Genomic DNA, 22132 nt, shown 5'->3' with positions numbered 1-22132 from the left:
ATTTTAGTATATTCAGCTGTATTCAAAGCTTTGACAAATGTTAAGAAAGTAGTTATCAGAAATAGGATTTCACAAAAAATTAATGTATTTTATGTTCATAATGGAAAATGTGGCAGCCATATTTTAAACAAAGGCATTATGAGATAGCAAGAGCGTATGATACGACTTGGCCAGTAGGGGTATAAGTTTCTTTGAACAGACCAAACAGCAGTACATATCTTTATTACATTTACAACATTCAGAACTACACAGAACATTGGTAGATAATGAGAATTTGTATTCTGGGACTAAGGGTGGGTTTTGTCAAATTATGGGTGGGGTACCTGGAAACTGTTTTTTTTTTATTTTGCGACCCATTTTTATATACGGACATTCTGAGTAGCATCAGAACAGGCAGTCTTTATATACTGTTGGAAATGGTGTTGCAACCCAGTAAACTGTCACATCACAGAACAGTTTTGATGTTGGAACTCCCAGTAAGAACCAACGGAGGCTTCGGTATGGTTAGCATTCACAACATTAATAGTTCAGAGTTTGCTGTGTGACATTGAGAAAGGCTATTAATTAGGCTTTACTTAGTAATTCCCATGATCACTTGACAAAAGAGACTAGGTAAGGAATTCCTGTGTAAATTGTTTTAAATGTAATACTTATATAAGTAAAAACTTCATGTATAATGCATTACAGTATATCTTGCTGTGACACTGTAGCTTTAAATTTTGTGATGCAGATTTGCGTCGAAAACGTCCAAAACATATAAGGGCATAAGCAGCTGGCTGTCAAATATTTCTCAATATCGTCAAGTCCAAAAGAATTCCTGTTTTCTCCTAATATAAAACAGTTCCGGCAGCCATTCTTAATTCCCCCATATATCAAATTGATTTTTGTCTTTTGCCTAGCAAGATTTGATAATAACAACTGACTGGTTTAGAACTGGAAGAACTATTGATAAAAATAGACCGATTTCCTACATATACAATGTGGAAAACCCATTAATCAAGACTAAATTAAATCAGGTGGACTTGAGGAGCCGAATTAAATATCATTTTATCAATTTTCCTATAAACCCGAGCTGTAGGAATTTGAAGTTAGTGTAATGTTTGCGCACTTTCAACTCATTGGGAAGTTACGTTATCTTGCCTTCGCTGGCAAAACGAAGCCAGAAATTCCTCCTGCGTTGAGTAGATAATACTGAAAACAGTCAGTTTGCCATATAGCTAGCTTAATGGCGATATTTAATTATAGCTGATAGCTGTTCAATCAATACCGTGTTATCATCTCTGGTCACTAGATGTCCAGTTGTATTAAATCATGACTTTCAATGGCATCGCCTGATAAGAAGAAGAAATTCTGTCTGCCGTTGGGATTGGTAAATTTACTTGTTTGTCACTGTTTAGACTGGCTGCGATCCCCTTCTCGATATCTGACCATAAAACCGTATTACGATAAATGTAGATAAAGACTTCAGACGTATATTTGATATCACAGTAAGAACATTTTATACCCTGAGTTATGAAAGAATCGCAGTGGAACAGAAATGATGCAGAGTATTTAGGGACCTCCTCCGCTGAAAATTATAACTGACAACTTCCCCTCATGAATGAGAGAGCACGGTTTCACGTCATATTGTAACACATTGTCTCGATCTTTGTGCTGTACATACTGAAGTTTAACTCGGCAAGCAGGTGACAGATCGGAACAGGTTACAAAAGGTCTGTTATATAAGTATGATTTTAAGGCACACACTCAGTTCGGTTTTAATTGAGTCATATTTGCTTCATTGTCTGTTGTAAATACTCCCAAAGTTGTAGGGACTGTTGGATAGAAATTGAAATGAGAATTGATCCAATTTGTACCCATTTCATGTTTACTTAAAAACCCATTTACGATAAGGGAGAGAGAAAATTAGTTTATCTGTACGTGTAATTTCACTTGGGGCTTTGGCGGCTGGAACAATATCTACAGTGTTACCAAATTTGTTGAAAGGAGCAAATTTTAAGTTTAAAATTAGAGGAAAATGTGTCTTAAAATATCTTAAACGGGGCCTGTATTCACCGGTGTATAAAGTCTGAAACTCAGACTATTCGATTTGCCTTAACTTTGCTAATTAAAATATACCAGTTTTTTCTGATGAAATTTGCTTAGCTGTCTGCAGTTCATGCAAGTGTACTTTTAACAGTCTGTACATATTAAACATTGACTGAGCAAAAATTAAATTTCACATTTTGACTGCATTGCGGGGCCAGATATATTAGAAAGAAGCAGTCAGAAAAACCTGTCAAAGCAGGATTTGTGAATACAGAATATTAGAACTTAGAAGTAAAGACGGGAGAAGAAAACTGAATGTCAAACTAGTCGTTTCCAGTTTTTAATTAGGTTTTCGAATTAGTGAACAAACATTACTCTTGCAGATAATCGTTGACAGTTACTTTGTTTTTCAGCATCATTTCAATGTTTTGGACGTAATAGAATACTTTTTAAGAAGAGATTTTAGTGTCTGGTTTTGTTCTATAATTTTTTTTACCAATTTTAGCTTTCATAGTAAAATTTATGGAAACAACCAAATTTTGGGAAACATTTATTACAAGCCGAATATTTATCCCATTACAGCATGCTAGGAACAAATTTTGTTGTATAAATCATTGTGTGCTAAACTGTCATGAAACTCCCTGGTGTTTATAGCGTTTTTACATGAATTTCAATTTCAAAGTTTAATTCCTTCTGTGGCAAATACCAAATTAGGTGATATGTTATTGATTTTGCTTGGTTGGTAAATTGCGGCAAACATTCGGCTGAAAGTGAACAATTGTACAATGTTTTTTGTCAGTTTTACGTAGAAGTCAATTTTCATCAGGTCACAGAACGAAAGAAGAATTGGATCGAACAGCTATCCTCGGGATATAAGATGAAAAATTGTTGCGAGAAAAGTGCTGCAAAACGAATTTAAATGAAGAAAAGTTTAGAAATGTTAGTGCAAATAAAAATAATTGAATAAAATGCCATTTGCTGTTTCATTGCAATTTATAAATGAACATTGTGGCCAAAAGTTTGTACATGTACCATCATGTACATGAGGTTGCCATGGCAAAGGCCATGTACAATATTTGAAAACTTTCAGCGATATTTGTTTATTCTTCCTAACAGTAAACATGGGTCAGAAGGATAGTCAAACAGTGGCGCCCATTGTTATAGTCCTAAGTCACATAGCCTCTTATTTGCATAAGCTTCTAGTGTAGAAAAACCTTTAGAAATCATTGTCGATTTTTCATGCCACTTTGAACTTTTTTGTTTGTTTAAGAATAATTCTTATTTGGCTTCTAAAGTAAAAGCTTCGAGTTTTTTCATGAAGTCATAAAAGAAAAAACTCTGTAAATTCACACTGTGCTGTAATAGGTCTTTACTTTAAATAATTGGTAATGTATTATACTGGTATGTAATGTTTGTCCATGTAATTTATAATGAATTTATAATGAATAGAGGAGAAATATAAAGAATTTTTCAAGCTTTCACAATCAATATTATTACTATAGTTTAATAAGGGAAATTTCACACAAAGCTCAAAATGATTTTTCATACAATATATGATAGGTCACAAGCAGTAGATATTTTTTTAAAGATAATTTTGTCATAAATTTGTCGTAAAAAGACAGTAAAATACTTAAATTCTATTTTTGGTAACATTTCAGTAAGCTTTAATTGAATTACAAAGATTTCAATAAAAAAAAGATTATTGTAAATTTGTTGTGAAAACGCTGTGAAGTACTTTGTTTTATTTTTGTTAAACTTTCTGTATAACCTTTCTTGAAATATACAAAGACTAATGAAAATAATTATAAAAAAAAAATCTTATGCTATATTTAAAAAACTAGCAGCCCCATCATAGTGGTTTGAGGGGTTATGGGGATAATGTTTCCTTGTTTTGATGATATGTAAATAGTGGTATATGTATTATGTTTATGTACACATACTATCATTGTATAACAATCCTTATCAAGTATCATATTCATTTCGGCTGTTTTACGATAGAAATATGCTAAATAAGGCAATTTGTTAAGGGACTTGTGTGACAAACTGTCCATTTTATCGCCTTACACTTGTAGTACTGTCATTTATTCCCCTGAGGGAAAGTGACCATTATCTGTCTGTAATAATGAGGTGTAATTGACTGATTCTTGTCCTATACATTCAAAACCTTGAAGTGGATTATATACTTTTTGGAGCTGCTGATAATAATCTGCCAAATAATTGTCCTTCATGCATCAATTTGCTGAAAGATCCCCTGTCAGTGAAGTTAAAGAATTCTTTTAAAATTTTGATGATTCATTAACAAATTGTCGTTCTTCTTCAATGTAAAAAGTAATAATGACTTTCTCTTCTGCCGTGCAGTTAAAAGAAAATGACTAAAAAAAAAGTATTTGGAGACAATAGAATTACTAAAGAAAATTGCATGTAATTATGTTAATTTAAAGAATATCCTGGCATTTTAACAGGTTTTAAGACAATATTTATTTTGCGTTCACCCTGGTGTTTGAGTCATTTTACGTTGCCGTCTTGTTGAAGCCTCACTCATTGTAGAGTTTTTGAACTTATTTTATATACGCAGAAGGATCTATTAAATTTAGTAATTTCCAGAATGATATCTCCAGGGCATGTTTCGTTTCCAACCACCACCACTACTACTGTAAAGGTATGTTTTAAATAATGTTAAATTTTTTAATAACTTTTAACCTTCTTAATTTCAAAAACAGACTGGTCTGTCACTCAATTTGGGCAGTACTATTTATTATTCAAAGAGATGTTAACTGAAATTTACTGACTGAATAGTGAACAGTGCAGAAGAAGATGGACGTGCTGGCTCATCATGGTCTGCACTGGTCGCAAAGGCAGAATCACTTGCCGCCAGCAGGCTAGGATTCAGGAAAGATTTGATATGAAAATAAAAAAGTATCGTATTTTAACATTTGGGAGCTGAATTGAATCTACAGACAAGATCACGAAAGACAGTGAATTTTTAAAAATTTATGTCAGATTTTGGTATACTTTTAATCTGTATATCTTAATAGATACCCAAGTATGTGGCTCTTAGCTGTCTGTTATGCAATGTACTTCATCTTCTATCTCATTTAAGGAACAAAATTTACATAATGAGCAAAATATAAAATGACTTCTGTAGCTTTATAGTTTGGGTAACTAAATTATTTTTCTCAGTTGTAATTTTAATTGCCTCGACTGGATTGGGTTGACGTAAGCAACAGCCTAGTAAAGAATTTGTAGAGGAAAATATAACTGAAGTGTCAGTAAATAGTACTCTCGAGGTAATTAATTTCGTATTACCAGAGGAAAAAAACATGGACAAGATTGAAACAATGTCTGGATAGACTGTATTATGTGCTGTAATGATAGGGTGTTGTATGTATATATCGGTCTGTTAGAACGTCAAAGCTCTATAAACAGTGGAAAATAGGAGGCGGATAGGTCTTTTATGCTCTAGGGGAGTATAATGAACTGTAAATGATTCAAAAAACGAAGAGAGAATGGAAAAAGAGGAGAAAGAGAAATCGAGCTAAGTAATTAAGGGGGGAAAAATGCTGATAATATTAGAGAATGGAATACTGGCATGTGCCATACTTACAGAATTTTTTCTCCTTGTGAGTTAATTTGGTATTTGAAAAAAACTGGACATGAAATACAAGTATCATGACAGTAACTTGCAATTACAGATAATGTCATGTTTTTGGTTCTCACACTTACGGGTTATTGTATAGTTTTCTGTACTGATAAAATTACAAAATTTGCAGTCTTTTGCTTGAATTTCTTTCATGAAATAACTAAAAAAATTTCAAGGAGCAGCATTTCAGAGTAATTTACAAACGATTATGAGGTCATGAAAACAAGTGACAAAATGGATAATCTTTTGCTAGGGATTTATTTTCTTATATTGTCAAATTATTTGTTTCATTTGCATATATGAGCCGTGCCATGGGAAAACCAACATAGTGGGTGTGCGACCAGCATGGATCCAGACCAGCCTGCGCATCCCCGCAGTCTGATCAGGATCCATGCTGTTCGCTACCAGTTTCTCCAATTCCAATAGGCTTTAAAAGCGAACAGCATGGAGCCTGACCAGACTGCGCGGATGCGCAGGCTGGTCTGGATCCATGCTGGTCGCAAACCCACTATGTTGGTTTTCTCATGGCACGGCTCATATATTTTTCTGTTTTGGTTGCCAAGGCCATTTAGTGATATGGAAGTATGATTTTATGAATATTCAAATTTTAAAGATAGTTCATTAATCTTTATTGGGATTATATTTCGTGATTTGATGCAACCGCATAATCTAAAAAAAACGATTGCCCACAAATAAAAAAAAATTCACTATATTTAAAATTGTACAAAGGGATTGAAATTTCATGCGTTATGAATAAACAAATCATTTATGACAGAATTACTCTTAATTAAGACGAATGTGTAAACAATAGCCATTTCTATGCACTATTTTCCTTCATAGCTTTTGCCTTTGACAATGATTTAAAACTGCACAAGATTCTTACAATATTTATAAACAAGGGAAATAATTGATAGCAGGAAAAGCAGAATGCTTGCTTCACTCAGTGCTTTGTAAAACTCCACAATTGCCTAACAATTATTAGTAGGAAAAAATAGTCTTCTGTTTTTCCCTTGATTGAGTTTGCTTGTAAAGATTTTTGGCATTCTTTTACTGTCTGGTTGTCTTGTAAACAAAAGTGAATGGGTAAGTTACATAGCACAGAAATTTAAAATTCTGTCTTTAAGCCTTGGCATAACTGTTTCTGGAATTTAAGATAGGATTTTAGATGGAATATTCTTTATCACAGTTCTGCTAATAAGCTGGACCCACCCTGATATTAAGTATATGTATACTTGTAGACTTGTAGAATTCTGAGTAAGGTAGTGGCTTGATTAATTCTTAAAGCAGACAATAAAAGTCTGCAGAGTAGAGGGGAGTCTAAGGATCCTCCCATTTACAAGGCTTTAGATTACTGTGGGGAAATTTCCCCAAACCCCCAGCCCGTAATTAAATGCCTGTTTATAAGGACAAGGACGCATTATGTCATCGTTGCAAACAGCAAAATCATAAATTGATCACTGTGAGAGCAAATGAAATTACATTTACTTTTATAAATAGATTAAGATACTCTGGTTGTAATTAAATGATCAAATTAGAAAATACTATATGAGAAAGAAATGACCGGCAGATTAAAGATGTTTTTTATTCCGATTGGTTTTTTATCGATCGAAGCTTAAATTAAGGTACGTAGGTGCTGATTATATAGGATGTCATTTGCTGCACGTATTCAAATTAAATCAAATCGTCCTCGAACCAACATTTTATTAAAAGTCCTCCTTTTCGGTTCTCTGAGGCATAAACTGATGATTTGAAATTTGAATAGTTTTATAAGGAAATTGAAAATGTGCACAGAATATATACACAGTAAGGTGCCGTATTGACTTCAAGCTGATCTTTAGATGTAGAAAGTGGACAAGGGGGGTAATTTTTTTTAAATTCTGAGATTTAGCTGATCAGTGATCGAGAAAAAACGGTATTTCAAATTAATTAGAAATATTCTTATACTAATTAAGGTAAAAAAAGTGTTTTACTTGCATTTCATCACTGTGGCAAGAAACTATTTTAACAGAACCTCTAGGTTGCAAGGGTTTCATCCTGAGGGGGAAAAGTTAATTTGACGACCTAGCCTGATTTAACTAGTGTATCTAATATCAACTTACTGTAGTTTATCTTGCTAATGAGTGGGGCAATTAAAGCCATGGTTTTTGAGCAAAAGTTGTGATTAACTTCCTAATAATTAAAAAAAAAAATCATTTGACAGGATGAATGCATGAAAATATCACCTTCCTACGTAAACACCTATAATATATACACCAGCTTCTGTTTTATCCTGGTTAGAACTACAACAGACAGACAGAAGATAGTGTTTCACAAATGGTAGATGTCAATGTTGTCTTGTTTATCTTATTGTACAGCCTTCTGTTCCTGATACATTAAGTGGCAGTAAGCTCCTATATGCTATGGATGGTGAAGTTGGGGATGAAAAGTTGAGAAAAAGTTGCTCCTGCAATGGTCATAGAATCAACTTTGTACTTGTAATATATAATGTTGGAATCATATTTGATAGAAATCAGCTCTATACATGCATTTAAAACGAGACCAGAATTTTGAAACGGAAGTCCCAAAGTAATCATGTAACATAGAGGAATTAAGTTGTTTTGGATCTAGGTATCTAGCTCTATTAAGAGACCTCTTGCACTGAGAGACCTCCTTTTCAGTTTCTGTTTGTGAAGAACAAATTATGTTGTATTAAGAGACCTGTTGTGTTAGAGACCACTTTTTGTCATTCCCTTGGTGGTCTCTTAATGCAAGCTGTACTGTATTTCACCCTTATGCTGGACACGATTGATGCTGCCTTTGCGACCAGTGTAGATCATGACCAGCCTGCACATCCATGCAGTCTGATCAAGATCTGCACTGTTTCACCATTCAGTCTGTATCTTTTTGGTAAGCACCCCTTTTTAACAGTTAAATTGGTACCACCAAATTGAAAGATGGACAAGTTCATTATAGAAATTAAGCAGGGGTAAGGGTTAGTGCAAACTAATAGTTATCTTATTTCAAGGTTCATCAGGATTAAAATAGCTGAAAATTTGATGATAGCTCATCCAAAAGCTTGTGTTTGTATGTTCTTTGGAAGTTAAAAGATGTGCACTTACTGGCTTTCGTCAGTTTTCTTTTGTTTAAAGCTGGGAACATGAAGATACACAGGAGAGTTTGTTAAATTACTCAGTTCATGAGTTTCTTTGGGATCAGAAGAAGTTCCTTGTCCTGAATAAACAGCAGACACAAATCTTACAACATTTATAAATTCTCAGCATTTTGACAATCGATCCTTTATTTACATATAGAAAGCAGTGTGCATGTTTTTATAGAATTTCTGCCACATAGTAAGAACTCCTACGGGAATCAGCGGAGTAAAAAAAAAAGATATATCTGTTTGATTAATGGAAAGAAGGTCTGCAGTGATCTGCCAGGATTAGAGATACAGGAGAATGATAACGAAGAATTTCTCTCCATAATGTATATAGTACATGTGTACTAATATATATGGGCTTAAAGCTTTTCTATGTAAAAATAGTGCAAGGTGAATTTAAGTGTCAGTGACCTTGAAAAGAATACCAGCCACTATGTTTGAAATAGTCCAAATGTTTGCAAGCAGAGAAAAAATAATTTCCAGGTAGCTGGCTCAAAATCAGGTGAAAATTGTAATCAGTATGAAACATTAATCAATTAATCATAATTGATTTCTAGGAGACTTGCTGAGTGCAGAGTTTTGTTACAGAGAAATCTATCAATCATTCTGTAGATCCCTCATTCATCATGTTCTGCAAACAGCAGGAATTTCAAATTGATACACAATCTCTTACCCAGTCAGAACCATTTGTAACTTTTCCCTTATTTTATATAGAAGCAGTCATTCAGATGTATTTTTAAAAACTGTTCATTTATTGTTCAGTTTTAGTATTCAGTGTAGCAGCTTGCTAATCATAATGTTGTCCAAAAAAACAAAGTTTTGCGGCGATAAGCAAAATGCTCAAGTTAAGTAAGGTTCCTTAGTGGTCAGAACAGAAAGTATATTAGGAAACTGGTTTCGGGGACCTTACGAATTGCTCCAGTCAGTCCTGGTGTTTTAGCCATTGATGCTGAAGCTAATTGTGTTTATCCCATAATGTTAATTTTATTGTATGAACGAGTCTAAAAAGCTGGTACCACAAAGTACAAGAACAGCATTATCAAGCACGTGACAGAACAGTATGGTTGTGACTTTTTGTGAGAAAACTTCTGAATTCACACACTGTACCTTTGTTCTGTTGTAGGACTGTACCTTTGTTCCATATGGTAGGATGGGGTTTTTTAGGAGAAAAGAAACATTTCCTCTTCTATTTCAAAAAAAAAAGAATTATCATTAAGATAATGATGATATCTGATAATTTTGATATATTTGGGAATAACTGTTCTTCCTTTGAGATTGGTGTGGTGGGAACATTTGCAATCCTCGATAACATCGGCAGTTCTTGAAAATATGCTGCATTGATTTCAGATTTTGATTAATTTAAGAGTATGTTCTTCAGATACATCTCAAATGCTTATCATCAAGTTTAATAGATAAGATTTTGAAGATGAAAATTCTAACAGACTATTCCCACCCCGCTGGGCATTGAAGACTCAGAACCTGTTCCAGCTGCTGTTTTGGTAAAGAAAAAAAACATGTATTTCCTGGAGATATATAGAGACAGTGCACTGTTTTATCTCAGGTACGGTTTTAGAAAATTAAAATCCAGTGCAGATGTATTAAATATGACGACTGAATATCTTAAAACATGATGGATTAGTATAAAACTTTTCATGGCCGATTTGAGGGAAAGTTTGTCATTTGATTATTTCTTCTTGTATGCTATTAAGATCCGCAGATAAAACTTGTATTTGATTTATCAATGTTCTCTTTTTTTTGATAATATGATATATGAAGTCTGGGGGTTAAGAATGGCTTTGCTAATTATATAAATGCTTGTTTGGTTTTGAACGGTAGACTGGCTGATCAAATAAATGTAAAAGGCAATATCTCTGAGAAACAGAGATTCTTCCGTAGGACGTAGCCGCATCAGGATCTGTGATGGTATAAAAATTCAATATTTATCGACTATCTTTCTGCTTTCTCTAACGGCTTCCTCTAATTGGATCGGATTATGGAAATGCCAGAGACTTAGAAACATCTATTTTTGGTAACTAAGTGTTAAGGTATCGTTTTCTCCTGAGTTACGAGAAAGACGGGTTTGCTGAAGACATTTTTAGTTACGAGAAAGATGGAGTCACTTAAGACATCTTTACCATTTGAAGAGGTAATTCCGTTGCGAAAAAATCTCCATCTGCTTTTACCGTATTTGCATGGTGGGAATTGAGGTAAAGAGATGTAAAAATATTCAATTAATATGTCTTTCGCCATTTTGTAAAGTCATGCTCAGTCACCCCAACATAGCGAATTTGAATTTGCTCCACAGGAGCAGTGAAAATGCTCGAGGGCTGCGGCAATGTCTTCTGACATCTGTTTGGCTAACTGACCTCTGTTATATAACAGTAATTTTTTGCTAAGGAGGAAAAAAATGTAAAATAACTGTATTGCGTGAGAATGTGTTTGAAAGAGCAAACAACATTCGATACAGGCAGGTCTTTGTAGTTCTTTACCGTCACAAAACTTTTGTTCATAAGTAAATACAAAGTTTTACCTATTGATATTCATATCCTCTTGTAGACTATATTTACTTAAGAAGGTATCTAATTTGAAGGAAATGTTTATGTCAAAGTTTACATAGCTTTCATAGCCTGAGCCTTTCATGTTTTGTAACGGTGAAAAGAAAAGCAAACAGGCATTGTAACAGGGAGATAAAGCTATTGTCGGCTGTACCTAACTGTGAAAACAAAAATTGTTACCTACTCTAATTTCTTACAAATTGTACATAATGATCCACCATTATAATGCGATAAATTGTAACGCAATAAATTGGAAAGTTTGGTAATGTTCTGTATAATGTTGGCATTTAGTGTTAGAAACCAACCCCATATTTAAGTAATTGTGACATCAGAGAAGAATTGTAGGGTGCTATAAAAAAATAATTTGCACGCAATTCTGATAATAATATTTTCATTCTTTGTTGACGATGTTTAGAGATTATACCTTTTGTATCGAATTTTTATCGAGAACAGTCTTTATTTAACATTCAGGTTAAAAAAAATTTCATTTGAGAAAATTTATTTTAGGATTTATTGATAAAGGAACATAGCACGGTTTATATATTACTACATGGCACTTATCACCATATTTTTAACATACGATGTCTGAGTTGTATCAGACCTTGCAGCTGTTTTTATCGGAGTCGGTAGTTTGTTCATGTTTTTCTGCTCGTTTTTGATCCACGATCATTAACGTTTGTGTATAGTTCATTATTCATTGATTACAAATGTTTTACATGTCTTATCCTATTTTAAGGGTAATTCATTCGTAATAAACCAATTGATTTTACGCCATTTTACGTCCCAAAGATTGATTGTGGTAGAGGCAGGTTTTGTACGATATTTACATCACTGAACAGCTGTCCTATTCAAATAAAAACAATTGCGATATGCAACAGCATGTCAGATCTACTGATGACCACGTTATCCAGAATATGTCGTTTCATTTTGAAATAGCTGCTGATTTATTGATTACCACATAGCAAAACTATTCTTAGGTTGATAGAAGCTTTGATTTGTTAATTGTTTGATAACCCCTAATGAAGGGGAAAAAAAGCAAGTTTTCAGAGGCTTGTCGCTTTGATTCATTCAGTTCAGCTGAGTCAAGATTGATGCACATCACAGCATGGAAATCTTATTTTCATTTTCTATTAATCTTTTATTCAGATTTCTCTTTTTATTCACCTGATTCCTTCCATAATCTCAGTTTCCTCGATCATCATCTACTCCAGAGTAGTTTGAATATATTCTTTAATGGGGTCTTGTGTTCTCACCTGCAGCATTTTCCTCAATTTGTAGGAGACAGTCATTGGTACATGATTCCCAGTCGATCTGATCTAATCTTACATTAATTTTGCTCAAACTTGTTTAATGGTGTGTTTTCTGTCCTGTTTGCAGTATGTGCTTCATTTACAGCAGCTCAGTCTTAACCTTTTCATTTGCATTTCCTGGTTTAATTAGGTTTATTCATGTATCTTATAGACTTGTGGTTTGTTTCTGGATTGTTTGTTTGTTTCAGTAAGCATATCATCACCTTGGTGCAAAAAGTAGCTAACTGCAATGACATAAAGAAGTAGTTACCCACTTTTTGCGCTTACATGACAAATTATATTTAAAATAAGTTTTTTGAGAGAGTACTGTGTTTTGTTAATATTTGATACTAGATGTAAGCTTAAGGGCACAAATACTGCCGAAGTAGTCGGAGAGTTCAAGGTCGAAGTAGTCGGAGAGTTCAACGCCAAAGTAGTCGGAGAGTTCAAGGCCAAAGTACGGAATTATAGTCACTATACTAACCCAGTTCTGGCAGGATTTCATGTAGATTTATGCAATTCTGTGTCAGTCATGTCTGACTTTTAATTGAATATTACAATTAAGAGTACAGTTTTTTTTTCACAGACAGAAATGGCACAGGGTATACAGTGCTGCATTGTTTTCTTTTCTTAGATAAGAAAAAAAAAAGTTTTAAAATTACACAGTCAGGTGTAATCATGTAGACCAAGGTCAGCTTAATTAGTGGAAACAAAAGACGTGTCAAAATATAAAGGCTTCAAAAAAACATATAAAGAAATCTCTTTTCACTACCTGATAATTTGAAAGATTTGAAGGTTTGGAAAGATTTTCACACAATCTGATCTGGTTGAAAGTTGTTTGGCCTTGTTTCTCTGGGCGGTCGAAAGTTAATGATAGTAATTTTAAGGTAGTCTTTTGTCACTTTGGTCTTTGTATTTTACTGTTTGGGAGAATAGCTTCTTAGGTTTCAGGCAATCATTGGTGTGATCTGGTATAAGGCAAGCTCTTCTTCAAAAAAACTCTTGGTCTGCGATTTTTATCAACATTTTTAAAAAATAATTTACCATTTCATGATAACATGCCATGAACTAGAACTCTTGTTACATCCAGCATTGATTGTTTCCGTTTGGACTTTTACCTTCTTATTTTGCTTTGTTCTGTTCTATTTATATTATGAGTGCATTACTCTTTCTTTAATGTTTGTTATTACCTAATATAACTGAATGGTGATTTAATTTAATACTTGATGTTTTATCTGTAAGACATTGATTGAAGTTAGATAAATCATTTTCTGTCAAGTTCACTATTAATTAAGAACATGTTTAATCGATTAAACTTGAGGCAGGTGTTGTAAGTGTCCTTTAAGGTTTTATAAAACACATTAATTTTGTGCTAATACGTATTATCTTCAGTTTTTGTCAGCAAGCATTTTTGTTTAAGTGTTCTTTATCTAAGTGCAATTCTTCTTGAAGATTCCTTCACTGTCCTGCAAAAGTTGTCACTTTCCCTGCGTTGTAATCCTTGTTTGACGTCAGTGGGAGCAAACAGAACTCTTGAAAACATGCAAAATGATCTGGGAAGATGTGCTGTGATACATGGAAAAATCGTTAAGTAAAGAACTATATAAGATAGCTCTTCAAATTTACCTTGATGAAAGTGGTTTGTGTATACCTAAGAATTTCCGGGACTTATTCCGCCCCTCTTTGATCATGCTGGTGTTTGATACTACACTTAATTTAATGATCTCTTACGTAATCGTTGTACTTTGGTCTAGATTCATATTTTGTCACACTCGTCTTTTCCCCATCAGTTTTAATATTTGTAAATGACTAAATGTTTGTATGTTTTTTCATTCATCTGTGTAAGCATATGCATCGTTGACGTTCACAACAAAAAGTTCAGCTCTTTATTTGTTGATACGGTTGAACTGGTCATTGATGGTCATCTGTACTATAAATAAACACAGAAATGTGATACCGTCTAATTTTATCGTTGTACCCTACTGATCTTGTTTTGATACAGCTGAAAAAGTATTTTCGACTTTTCTTCATTTAAGGAACGGGCAACAGAAGTTGCTTGTCAGTCTCATTAAAATGTTGCAAAGAAGTGTTTAAGTTGATTGCCTGCCATTGTATATTTTGGGATTGACAAAGAGGCCAGTGGTTAATAGACTTATGTATTAAAGATATCCTATGCACATCTTTCATTAGAACAGTTATTTATAGACACTAAATTTTAATTAGATACTTATAACATGCCAGACAAGACATGAACAATTGTATCATTTACAGTCAAACTTCATTTACTCGAACTGGATGGGATTGAAAAAATTTGTCTGAGTTAAGGGCAGTTTGAGACATAGAGCAATGTACATTATATTAAGAGACTTTGCCAGGGACCTGACGAAGAGTTTGAAGAAAGGGTCACATGGTGTTTGGAGTATTTGAGTTCCTGTGAAGGAAATTCATTTGCATATAGTTTTTTTTTTTTTTTTAAAAATGAAACATCTTCAACAATTACTACAAAACAACTCGCAAAAGTCACATTTTACTTTTTACAGATCAAATTACTCATGCTTAGAATTTATGTATTTTATTTTCAGATGGTGACAAAAACCAAAAAGATATTTGTGGGTGGATTGTCAGCACAAACCACAGTAGAAGATGTAAAGAAATATTTCTCATCATTTGGAAAAGTAAGTACTATTTATAGATTCCTAGGTAATAAACCAGTCTAGAAATTCAACATTCCCATTGGTCAGTTTCAGTATTATGCTAGAAGCAGCCAGTCAATGTTGAGAGTTTTGAGACTGGTTCACAAACTTAGCTTTGTATCATAGCTCGGTGTTTTTTCTTAACAAATTTGGTGCAGGTAATTCGTATACTCTGAGTACAGAGTGCGGTAACTAAAAGTGTGCAGGTATTTTATACCTGCACGCTAGTTACCGCACTGTTGGAAAGAAAAGTATGCCTGCGTGTCTGAAACAGTAGACTGTGAAGTGTATTTTATTGATTTTCTGCTCTAGCATTGGTTGATTTTACCTGGGCTTTACACATTTGTAAAGCAAGGATTTTAGTACACACTGAACTGCTCTATATGGCAATGTGGAACGCCTACAACTACCATATATGGCAGGCTATGATACAAAACAGAAAGAACATTAAAACTCTCGGCTAAACAATTTATACTCGGGGGCTATGCCCCCTCGTACAAATCGTTTACCCTCGAGTTTCAATGCTCTTTCTATTACTTAGTTTGAATATAGTTTATTTCAAACAATGATTACAATATAAACAATTCATGTTACACAGTACAAAAGATACATGTGTGAAAAAGGATTGGAGGCGAAAGCAACAGTTTATATGGGTCTTTTCTCTGCAACTTTATATCCCTATACCAGTATGCAATGATACTGTTGTTTGATCTGTGGAGCACATATCACCAGATAAGTTAATAGGGATATTACCTGCAATGAAACCTGATGACTGGTTGTTGTGGGGGGTGGGGGTTGCGTAACACCAGTTTGGCGTTGAAACCTTTTGCTCATTTAAAAGTAATAATTTTCATCTCCAGTAAAAAATACTCATCATTTAGTTGCATTAACATTTTGGGTAAATTGTGTTATGATTTCATTACCTAAGAAATGTTAAACATGCATCTTAATATTGACAAAAGTCAAATGGCGCTAATTTGTCTGTGCAAAGGCATGTTAAAAAAATCTTTTACGACATAAAAGAACATCTGTTATAACCATGTACTTGGGTGAACAATAATCAGAAAATCTCATATTGACATATTGATAAAAATTGGTTCCTTACTATTTTTAGAATGTTAACTGAAAGAAACATCTGTAATATCTTATCGATTTCGCTGTAAGAAAAGAAACATGTTGTAGGTACACTTAAATTTATCTACATGACGAGGACAGAATTTATCTGAACTTCCGTGACAGGACAGTCAGATGGAGCGTTTAAAGACTGGTTCTAATATATATACACACTTGTTAGACTGGTTCTGATATATATACACACTTGTTAGGCTGGTTCTAATAAATATACACACTTGTTAGGCTGGTTCTGATATATATACACACTTGTTAGACTGGTTGTGATATATATACACACTTGTTAGACTGGTTCTGATATATATACACACTTGTTAGGCTGGTTCTGATATATATACACACTTGTTAGACTGGTTCTGATATATATACACACTTGTTAGACTGGTTCTGATATATATACACACTTGTTAGGCTGGTTCTGATATATATACACACTTGTTAGACTGGTTCTGATATATATACACACTTGTTAGACTGGTTCTGATATATATACACACTTGTTAGGCTGGTTCTGATATATATACACACTTGTTAGTCTGGTTCTGATATATATACACACTTGTTAGGCTGGTTCTGATATATATACACACTTGTTAGGCTGGTTCTGATATATATACACACTTGTTAGGCTGGTTCTGATATATATACACACTTGTTAGGCTGGTTCTGATATATATACACACTTGTTAGACTGGTTCTAATATATATACACACTTGTTAGACTGGTTCTGATATATATACACTTGTTAGACTGGTTCTGATATATATACACACTTGTTAGACTGGTTCTAATATATATACACACTTGTTAGACTGGTTCTAATATATAAACACACTTGTTAGACTGGTTCTGATATATATACACACTTGTTAGACTGGTTCTGATGTATATACACACTTGTTAGACTGGTTCTAATATATATACACACTTGTTAGACTGGTTCTAATATATATATATATACACACTTGTTAGACTGGTTCTGATATATATACACACTTGTACTCTTGAGGGGCTTTGATTTAATTCCAATGTTTGACATGTTTTTCTGTGATATTTTGACCTATGGATATCTGTTGTTGTTACATACCTATTTACGCAATCACCTTGAACTTAAATGAGACCTTTGGTGTCAATATTTATTTCATATTGGGTGTGTGATGTCATTTGTTATGCCATTTTAATATGTGATGTCCCATTAATAGTGATATCTTTAATTATACTTGGGCTACAGAACAAATTTATACAATTTGTACAATTTTGATCACAGGAGATGCATATATAACAAAACGATTGCTTGCATTGATTCTAGAGGTATGCTCTCATTCTTTACAGAATCACAGTGCACATTTTAAAGTAATTCGGTATCTCTGATACAGCATTTGTGCAATATATTATTTCTTGACACAAAAGCAGCAACCTATATTTATTGCAAACCTCTTGGGGAGAACTAAAGGGGCAGGAAACAGTTCTGATATGATTGCAGGACCAAATAAGAAAAATAGGTGATTCAAATTTTAGTCATTTCAACTTTCATTCCCCTTCTCTCCCCGCCTACGTGTATGAACTCTTCACTCCATCAAGACCTTTGCATGACACAAAGCAATTTATTATTGTGCTGTAATCAAATTTGGGTCGAGAGCTGTGAAAGAGATGAAATACATATTAAGAATATGTGTTTCCATAATGGGCTATTGATCCTACCTCTTCAAAATAAGGACACTGTATTATGTCAAGGTATTTTCAAGAAGTTCTGTAATGCTCCGTGGAATGCCAGTAATTCCTTTTCATTATCCAGTAATTGCCCATTGTCCGATGTATCAGTTGCAGAGAAGTTTCGAAATCTGTTGCGACTGTCCTGTCATCGATTGCAATTATGCCGAGCTATTGTCAAAGAAAATGTCTCATATAACTAAAAAATACGTCTTAACGTAACCTGTGGCATTATATCGGCTTCTTTAGGGCCAGACGATCCTTTTTCGTTAGGAGATAAACGGTTTCTTATTATTCAAAGTAGGATTTTTTTTGTATATAGGTGTATTGTTTATCAGTAGATGGATAACCACTTTTACTGCATGAAAAAAAAACATTTATAAAATCATGAAACTTTAAAAATTTATAGGTGTAGCAAATTTGAAGAAAGCCCACACAAAATTATAAGTTTTCACATCATGTAAAGTCACGTATTCAAAAATGGTGTAGGTTTGTTTTGAATGAGTAAGTGTGTATTTTATCGAGAGAATTATTATCGTCTTGGTTACTTTGAAACTTTCAATTAGTGATGCAAGCATTCAGATGAATTGTAATTATATATATAACTTGTTCAGACATAGCATATAATGTTTCTAACTATCATTGAATTTGCTCCTTAACAGAAATCTAATATTATTTGATCGCCATAACATTGAAAATTAATGAATTGAATATGGCAATTTACGTAGGTGTAGAATCATTCACCGTGAACAGTTTAAGAGGACTTTATGCATAATATCTTAATAGTATTGAACTAAATTATACATTTACTTTCACTTTTCATTCAGCGGTTTACGCATCATGTGATTCATAAAAAAAAAAGTTTCTAATACTTTGCCAGGATTAAATTAAAACGTCTCTGATGAAAAGGTGTCATTCACGCAGTCAGCTCACTGAATGACTTGTACTTTGATCATTTCGCATAAATTTATCATGCCTCCTCAAAGTATTCATAATTCATATTTTGGATATGTTCCATGTTTCAATCAGACAAGAAGCATTTATACTGTACTTACCGGAAGATGAAAATACCTACTGACCGTCCCGCTATTTTAATAATAATTTTTTTTTGTTATATTCTTGATGGATGCTGATTAAAATGACGCAGAAGTTATATAAAGTACCATGGTTTTCTAAAATTGCAGTAAATACCCAAGAAGAATAGACGTCTCGTACTTAGGTTATATAGTAAAGTGTTCCTTGAGGCATGTAGTAATTGCAGTGTATATTAAGTTACATTGTAATTAGTTTATCCATCCGTGCAAAACGATTTATTTTTTTCAGATGATTATAGATCAGACTTGAAATCAAGTGGAGGGATTTCCAATGAAACTAGACACAAATATATTAAGGATGAGAGTAAAGTCTGTACCTTCAAGGTCACAGCCAAGGGCACTCCTCTTTGGGGCGTGCATCTCTTAACGTAGTGACTTCTGTTTACTATACGTAAGGAAATAATCATAATGCAGTCATGGTGCACTTGATTGATTTCAATCATTGGTTTAGAACATTATTCTCCTGGTTTGCACATGTTGCAGTATAGTATTGAGCAATCAGTAGACTGTGAAAGAACAAGTACAATGAAGAGCACATATATCAAGTTACTTATCATTTGATATACATTATGACTAATAGATATTGGTCTGATATTAAGACGGTGTTGATGGTTTTACCCTTACCATGCTAAATTTCTATAATGGACTGGTCCATCTTCCAATTTGGGCAGTACCATTTATCATTTGGAGGGGTGTTTACTAAAAATTTACTGACTGAATAGCGAACAGTGCAGACCATGATCAGACTGCAAGGATGTGCAGGCTGATCTTGGTCTGCACTGGTCGCAAAGGCAGAATCACTTGCCGCCAGCAAGCTAAGGGTTAATTTGAACATGTTTCATTTTTTTTTTTTTTGATAAATAAAATTAATGGAAGTCGAATATTGTGGGGCTAAAAGTGACAGTTAGGCCGGGTTAATGTTCAACTTACTTCCAGTCTCAGAGTCCTGGCTATATCATGCTATGGGAATCACTCATTGTCGACTTAGTAGATGACCGTCCTGTTTTGATTTATGAAGTTACAGATAGCATATAGCAAAAAATGCTTTTGTACTGAAACCATTCGAATTACCCTGCAATTATTTAATGGAAACATATAAATTAATTGTGATTTGGATCTTTTAGACATAATTGATGGCTTGGAGTCCAAAAATACTCCCGGCTTGTTTAACTGGAATGCTATTTTCATAGAAAACGAAAAAAAGACCTATCTGTAAAGAATGTGAAACTTCCCTCGGAAACCTGGTAGCTATTAGAGATAAATAAATTCAACAATAAAACATTTTCTCATACAGCACATGCCTGCTTTATGATAGGCTTGATAAAAGTCAGAAAATGTGTGTATCTTCACAGATAGGCTGCTCAGTGGAGTCATTATAGGTCTTAGAATAAACGCGTGTACCCCTTTACAGTTGCTGGAGAATCAGTTTTGCTGGTTAAGTAGCGCTGCAACTGTCCTGGAATCTCGTAAATGAATGTTTGGCATACTTGCCTTTCCTTTGCCAATTTCTACACAGTCAATGGTGCATCAGTCTGCAATACTGATTATTGTGGGGGAAAAAGTGAAGAATGCCTGTTTGTGTGAAGATGTTAATTTTATGTCTATACTTTTTAGCTCACCTGAGCAATGCTCAGGTGAGTTTTTCTGATCGCTCGATGTCCGGCGTCCGTCGTCCGTCGTCTGTCGTCTGTCGTCTGTCGTCCGTCGTCTGTCAACATTTAGCTTGTGTATGCGATAGAGGCTGTATTTTTCAATTAATCTTCATGAATATTGGTCAGAATGATAACCTTGATGAAATCTAGGCCGAGTTCGAAAATGGGTCATCTCGGGTCAAAAACTAGGTCACTAGGTCAAATCAAAGAAAAACCTTGTGTATGCGATAGAGGCTGTATTTTTCATTTAATCTTCATGAATATTGGTCAGAATGATAACTTTGATGAAATCTAGGCCGAGTTCGAAAATGGGTCATCTCGGGTCAAAAACTAGGTCACTAGGTCAAATCAAAGAAAAACCTTGTGTATGCGATAGAGGCTGTATTTTTCAATTCTTCTTCATGAATATTGGTCAGAATGATAACCTTGATGAAATCTAGGCCGAGTTCGAAAATGGGTCATCTCGGGTCAAAAACTAGGTCACTAGGTCAAATCAAAGAAAAACCTTGTGTATGCGATAGAGGCTGTATTTTTCAATTGATCTTCATGAATTTTGGTCAGAATGATTGCCTTGATGAAATCTAGGCCGAGTTCGAAAATGGGTCATCTCGGGTCAAAAACTAGGACACTAGGTCAAATCAAAGAAAAACCTTGTGTATGCGATAGAGGCGGTATTTTTCAATTGATCTTCATGAATTTTGGTCAGAATGATTACCTTAATGAAATCTAGGCCGAGTTCGAAAATGGGTCATCTGGGGTCAAAAACTAGGTCACTAGGTCATATCACATAAAAAAACCTTGTGTATGCGATAGAGGCGGTATTTTACAATTGATCTTCATGAATTTTGGTCAGAATGATTGCCTTGATGAAATTTAGACCAAGTTCGAAAATGGGTCATCTGGGGTCAAAAACTAGGTCACTAGGTCAAATCAAAGAAAAACCTTGTGTATGCAATAGAGGCTGTATTTTTCAACTGATCTTCATGAAATTTAGCCAGAATGATTACCTTGATAAAATCTAGGCTGATTTCGAAAATGGGTCATCTGGGGTCAAAAACTAGGTCACTAGGTCAAATCGAAGAAAAACATTGTGTATGCAATAGAGGATGTATTTTTCAATTGATCTTCATGAAATTTGGTCAGAGTGATTGCCTTGATGAAAACTAGGTCGGTTTTGAATATGGGTTATCTGAGGTCAAAAAC

The 22132-nt window shown here is 34.0% G+C and overlaps 1 protein-coding gene across 4 annotated transcripts in view; it reads left to right on the top strand.

Annotated features, from left to right (window-relative positions):
• The window catches only part of LOC123533149 (RNA-binding protein Musashi homolog 2-like), a 115126-nt gene that overhangs the window by 17770 nt on the left and 75224 nt on the right, over positions 1-22132 (top strand). For all 4 annotated transcript variants that reach the window (XM_053519340.1, XM_053519339.1, XM_053519342.1 and 1 more), the window contains exon 6: positions 15231-15323. In XM_053519340.1, the coding sequence (XP_053375315.1) occupies positions 15231-15323 (93 nt within the window). The remainder of the gene's footprint in view (positions 1-15230; positions 15324-22132) is intronic.

This window comes from Mercenaria mercenaria, chromosome 12 (genome assembly GCF_021730395.1).
Source record: "Mercenaria mercenaria strain notata chromosome 12, MADL_Memer_1, whole genome shotgun sequence".
Classification (NCBI taxonomy): domain Eukaryota; kingdom Metazoa; phylum Mollusca; class Bivalvia; order Venerida; family Veneridae; genus Mercenaria; species Mercenaria mercenaria.
Note: the sequence above shows the minus strand (reverse complement) of the source record. Positions and strands in the feature narration are given on the sequence as shown.